Genomic DNA, 6000 nt, shown 5'->3' with positions numbered 1-6000 from the left:
CATTGCACAGGTTGTCTTGAGGCTGCAGAGAGCTCAGTGGGAGAGAACTTGGCTAGCATGTATGAGGCCCAGTCTAATACTTCTTGTTGTGGCTATTGTTTTTCAAGACAGGGTTTCTCTGTGTAACAGTCCTGGCGGTCCTGGAACTCGACCTGTAGAACAGGCTGGCCTTGAACTCACAGAGATCCCCTGCCTCCTGAGTGCTGGGATTAAAGGTGTGTGCCACTACCACCCAGCTCTCCCAATCAAAATTTTAAGCCTGATGTGGTAGTAAGTACACACCTGTAATATGAGTCTGACCTACAAGAGACCTGTTGCAAAAATAAAACAAAATAGTTCAAATGAAAGGTCGTGTTTACTGTGTCTCTCTCCAACTAGAATGAATCTAGCTAGTGTTCTCTAACACATGGGAACTTCTCCAACAGAGAAGACTGCTTCTAGAATCTCAAATTCAGGGAAGGACACCAACTGATTAACCTTACAAGCCCAATGATAGCTCAGTTAGCATCTACAAATCCACAAAGAGAATTAAAATAGGGACCTGCCAATATTTTTAGATATGATTCTAAGCATCTGTAAGGCATGACTGCAAACACTTTTTTTTTTTTTTTTACAACAAACCAACACTTTCTTGGGCAGCAATGTTCCTGAAAGAAGCGCTTAGATGTTTGCTAAAACACAGACTCCTCACTTAGACCCAACCAAGTTAACAAAAAGCAATACACTTCGTCTCTCAGATACTTCAGCTGAAAGGACGGAGGTAAGTCAGCCTTAACCTTTCCTCGAGTTACCTGGGAATCATGGGACAGCTGAATGCTGTGGGACAGGTGGGAGTCATTATCCACGAGGGCATACCCTGCAGCAGTGACATTGCAGGCTAAGGGCCTGGGCTCATCTTGCAAAACCCACACTGAGACAACGATCGACCATCAAGACTAATTATGCCTCTCACCTTCTTTCCCCAGCTTCATCTGTTGCAACCTAACCCTCAGGCTGGTACTCTGGAAGGACTATCGTGGAGCCGCTGGACCCCTTTACTTATCCTTTTCAATGTTGTGCCATTAAATAAGTCTTAAATATTAAATATTTAGCGGTGGGTGGGACGTTAAGTCTTCTGCTTTTCACAAAGACTTGTCTTTTTAGTGCATATTGGGGATGGGTGGCTGAGCCTAGCTTGTTGGGGGTGCTAAGGCCCAGGCTTCTGCTCACCCCTCAAAAAACTCCAATTATAATTCCTAAAATGGATATATGCTTTGCCATTTCCATGAACAACTTCAATACAATTTTGTTTTCTTTATCAGCATAACTTTTCAGGACTGCAATAAAAGTGAAGCCCCAGAGAATTGAGATAGGACAGTTATGACCGTTTGCTCCTATACTAGCCACAGGAAAGTACAGCTTTCTTTCAATTTTTACTTTACCTATCTTAAACTGTTACCCTGAAAATGACTGCTGTTCCTCTCAGTAACTCCCCTTTCCTGTCTTACAAACTGACTATATTTGATCTGTAGAAAGTTGGTTTTTAAAAAATTACATAACTTGGGGGGGGGTGACGATGTTGTCAGAAAGTAGACTAACATGCACAAAGCCCTGCGTTTAACCCCTAGCACTACATAAACAGGATGTAATTCCAGAACTTGGGAGGTGGAGGAAAGAGGATCAGAAGTGCAAGGTCATCCTCAGCACCAGAGTTCAGTTCAAAGCCAGCCTCGGCCACGAGACCTCCAACTCAACAAAATTATTAGAATTACATACTCTCAAAATTAGGTTAAGTAAATGCAAAGAGGCATTTCCTTCCCAGCTGTTAGCTACGGTTCTGGTAGGTTAGGCCACGAGCTAAAACGTACTAAAAGCTGAAACTACTTCATGATGAACTGCAGCAAGTTCAGGCAGGTCTGAGTTAAATCAGGGCCGCCATGGTTTACCAATAACTTCCTGAAGCATTCATTCGTTTTCTAGCAACAACTAATGCTGCTGGAGCATTTGCTGTGTGTCAGGTTACTGTCCTGTCTTCCCTTCACTGTAGCTAATTGATCCTTAAGTCCATGAAGAAGACAGCACTAGGCCAGCAAAAATGCTCAGCAGGTACTTGCTGCCAAGCCTGATGATCTGAGTTCGAGTCCTGACACCCACACAATGGAAGGAAGATAACCTATTCCTAAAAGTAGTCCTCTGACCTCCACATACCTTCTATGGCATGAGTGCACCCCCTCCAAAAAATGTAAAAGGAGAGAAAAATACAGCACCACCCCCACTACCAGGTTCCAAAGGTAACTAATTGGATGCCAAGTCACTGTTAAGGACTAGACAGTCCTAGCCCAGAGCAGGGCCAGAGCTCTTAGCTACCTGCTCATTCAACAGCCATGCGAGCTCTTCCTACTCTCTAGGCACTGGTCAAGCCACCTAATGCACACCAGTGAACAACGAGACACATGGCAGCTCAGCTGTAATAACTCACATTCTTGGGAGGCAGAGGCAGAAGAGTCGTGAGTTGGAAGCCAGTCTAGGTTAAGAGAGCACTGCCTCAGTACACAGATAGACAAAAAGACAGAGCAAAGTGATTTTGCCAGCTGGGTATGGTGGCACAGTCCCTTAATCTGAGCTCTAGGGAAGCAGAGACAGGCGGATCTCTGTGAGTTCGAGGTCAGCCAGGGCTACCAAGTGAGTTCCAGGAAAGGTGCAAAGCTACACAGAGAAACCCTGTCTCAACGCCCCCCCCCCAAAAAAAAAGAGTAAGAAGGCTCAGCAGTGGGAGGTACAGGTAAGTGTTAACTAGAGTAGCCAGGTGGACCTCAATTGGATGAAATTTTGGGGGAGGAAAGGGCTCAGAAGTTATTCCTGACACTGTATTCACATATGGCAACATCAGGCTTCGGAGAACAAAGGAGAAAACAGAAGTGAAATGTTTTGTAAACTAGGAAGTTGTAGGACTGTGGCAATCTTTTTTATTTAATTACTTTGTTTTGTCAGCTTAGTACATGTCCACGTGTGCGCCCACGCTGCTCGTGAGGGTGGGAGGACAACCTGCTGGAGTCCTCTCCTTTCACCATGCAGGCGGTCCCGGGCCACCCTTCACCTGCTCATCTAGTTCACCAGCTTGACTGCAGCAAGTTCTTACTGGTATTATTTAAAGCTTCCTACTTCGTACCTCACCACATCAGAAAGGTAAACAGGACTCTTGGGTTAAAATATTTCTCTTGCTCCCAAAACACAAAACAATGTTTTATTGTTATTGTTCTTTGGTTAATAAAGCTTTATCTACACAAAGAAGGTAACAGGACATGTCTGAACACAAATTTGTAGGTCAAACTGCAGTCTGAACAACCTCTCAGAAATCCGAGAGCCGTGTTCTTTTAACAGAAGGAAGTGTAGTAAGTAGTACTGTCTGTAATTTACAGTCTCAAGTAGGTAGGAGCTTTCCTAGTGCCACCACACACCATTCTACCAGATAACCATTACTTGCAATTAAATAACAATTAAATTGGCTACTAAAACCTAAGGAAAAGGTAAACAATGGAAAATTGTACCAAGGTAATTTTTAGGGAAATGATAGGCATCTAGAGTTCTATAAGAGATAGTCCTTAGTTTAAGGACTTTCACATTCAAGAATTCAAAAAGTAGTAAATTTTTAGAATTTATTTATTGGTATTTAAAAGGAACTGTTGACAACGATTCACTGAAACAATCCAAGTGGGAAAATACAGTCAACACTGCTGAAACATGTTTATTCCACTGAGCAAAACTTCTTAGATGGGTACTGACATGAAGCTGAGTGCTTCAGACTGATCTAAACACACGTGGTCTAATTAACAATATTCAATCACATCTTTCTTTCCTGGATATATAAAAATTAAAATACCAATTAAAAAACTAATATATCTTCTCTTTAAATGCTTCTTACAGATACAATCTTAGTATTATTTAATAGTGGTAATTTAAGAGATTTATTTTGCTCACAAGGTAAGCGACAATCTACCGAAGGGAACCAATAGTTGGCCTATAGGCTCATAGTGCAAATAAAAAGATCAAGAATGCAGCAACTGACATTTCTAAAAATAAAAAACATAAAATTCGTAGAAGTTTCATGCAAAAAGCTGTACTAAGCAGATGGCCGCAGAACTAGAAGCCTTGCTAATTGTACTGGCAACATCAATGGGACTCCTCATCTTTGCAGATTCAACTTGAACTCTCCTCTTAGGCTTTGTATTTGGCTTTTCCAGTTTCACTAATGACACAAACATGCTATAAAATAAAAGAAATTCACATTAGAAAAATGTGTTCTGGAGAGACAAGAACAGCATTAGAGAATACTACTACATTGTCTGGGTTCCTACCAAACAAGGTACTTCGGACCAGTAACTTGAAGAAAACACATTTTGAAAACAAAGCAGAAATATTTTCCATTAGTGTGCTTTTTTCTTTATCTTACTATGTAACTTTGAAAAACATATAAATCTGGGCATTGAAGGCATATGAAAATAGGGGCCAGTGTAGCTAGGTAGTGGTGTCACATGCCTTTAATCCCAACACTCAAGAGGCAGAGCCAGATGGATTCTCTGTGAGTTCAAGGCCAGCCTGGTCTACAGTTAGTTCCAGGAAAGCCAGGCTACACAGAGAAACCCTGTCTCAAAATAAATTAAAAAAAATGAATTTATGAATGAATCTAAGGTGGGGGTCAGGATAAGCGATTTTAAAAAGATGAAATAAAAACCATGCTTTAGATAATGCTGCCCATGTAGTCTTCTTAACTACTCCTGGACAATGTTCATAAACTCACCTAAAGGACTCCTGCCTCCAGAGTGGGAGGCAGGTATGTGAAGTAGAGTTAATTATAAGATTTAAATGGAATTGTTTCTTACTTATGACCATATTTATCATGTGAAATAACAATGAGACAATTTTTGTATATTAAAGCTGTTCAACTATTTCAGTCAGCAAGAAGTGTCACACTAGCCTGGCCAAGTTCCAGTCCTAAGGACGTCTGTACTTGACTACAGCTTTATGTGACTAATGGGAACCATCAGTCTGGTCAAATTACGAGGTGCTGGAAGGAGAAAACAATTCTTCCCTTTCCTAAATTTTTATGTGGGTTTTTGAAAAATGAGATTGAGAAGAAAAAAAAAAAAAGAAGCATTACTTACATTCAAATCCCTGAAGTACTCATTATAGTCAAGGGCATATCCAACAACAAACTTGTCTGGAATTTCAAATCCAACAACTGTAAACAATCACAGTTTATTATTTAGACAGAGAAAATAGTATATTCAAATCTAATAGTTACAAATGTACCTTCTTTACAAATGTTCTCTAAAATAACTCTAAGCCATTTCATAGTCAACTTTTTTAGCTATATGATAGATAAATGACTGACCAAAGAGCATCTACTTACAGTCTGGCCTATATCCAACACTTCGAGAGGTCCTTTTCACCAGCAAGCTGTTAATTACAAAATATTACACATGACATATGGAAAGACAACAAAGCATTACGAAAGAAAACATCAGTGTTCTTAAGTATCATCTGCATTTAGAATACGGTCAGCTTTGCATACTCATGGGAAGACAGAAACTAAATCAGAATTCACAAGAAGACAAGGCCCCTGATTGATCTCCACGTGGAACCTGGTAAGATGCTTTTGAGAGCACAATCCCAACTACCCGTATGTCTGTTAAAGCACAGCTACTGAGGGGAATGAATGGGTGGGGGTGCCAATAAGCACAGATGAATAGATAAGGGATCTAGATCCAGAATCCTTGAAATACAACCCCTAAACTTGTAAAGGAGGTAGGTAACAAATGTTCTTTCGTCAAGACTTTTAATAACTGGCTCACAAATGGGAACTTTAGGCTCAAAACAAGTATGTTAAAAGAACTTTTTATTTTTTTGCAGTGGAGATTTTACCCAGAGACTTGATCATGTTAAGATGTATAATACCACTGAGCTACCCACTCCATTTTTTTAGTTATTATATTTTCAACTGCTTGACTCTTGCTAAAAAGA

At 40.5% G+C, this 6000-nt stretch overlaps 1 protein-coding gene across 1 annotated transcript in view; it reads right to left on the bottom strand.

The window, feature by feature from the left end:
• Window positions 1-3621: 3621 nt before the first annotated feature.
• Hprt1 (hypoxanthine phosphoribosyltransferase 1) overlaps window positions 3622-6000 on the bottom strand; it is a 37055-nt gene continuing 34676 nt past the window's right edge. Inside the window, exons 7-9 of the mRNA XM_028887092.2 lie at window positions 5390-5436; window positions 5142-5218; window positions 3622-4242 (exon numbers count right to left, since the gene is read on the bottom strand). Of these exons, the coding sequence (XP_028742925.1) occupies window positions 4195-4242; window positions 5142-5218; window positions 5390-5436 (172 nt within the window). The 3' untranslated portion in view covers window positions 3622-4194. The remainder of the gene's footprint in view (window positions 4243-5141; window positions 5219-5389; window positions 5437-6000) is intronic.

This window comes from Peromyscus leucopus, chromosome X, assembly GCF_004664715.2.
Source record: "Peromyscus leucopus breed LL Stock chromosome X, UCI_PerLeu_2.1, whole genome shotgun sequence".
NCBI classification, from domain to species: Eukaryota; Metazoa; Chordata; class Mammalia; order Rodentia; family Cricetidae; genus Peromyscus; species Peromyscus leucopus.
The sequence above is the reverse complement of the archived record's forward strand: the minus strand, read 5'-3'. Positions and strand labels throughout refer to the sequence as shown.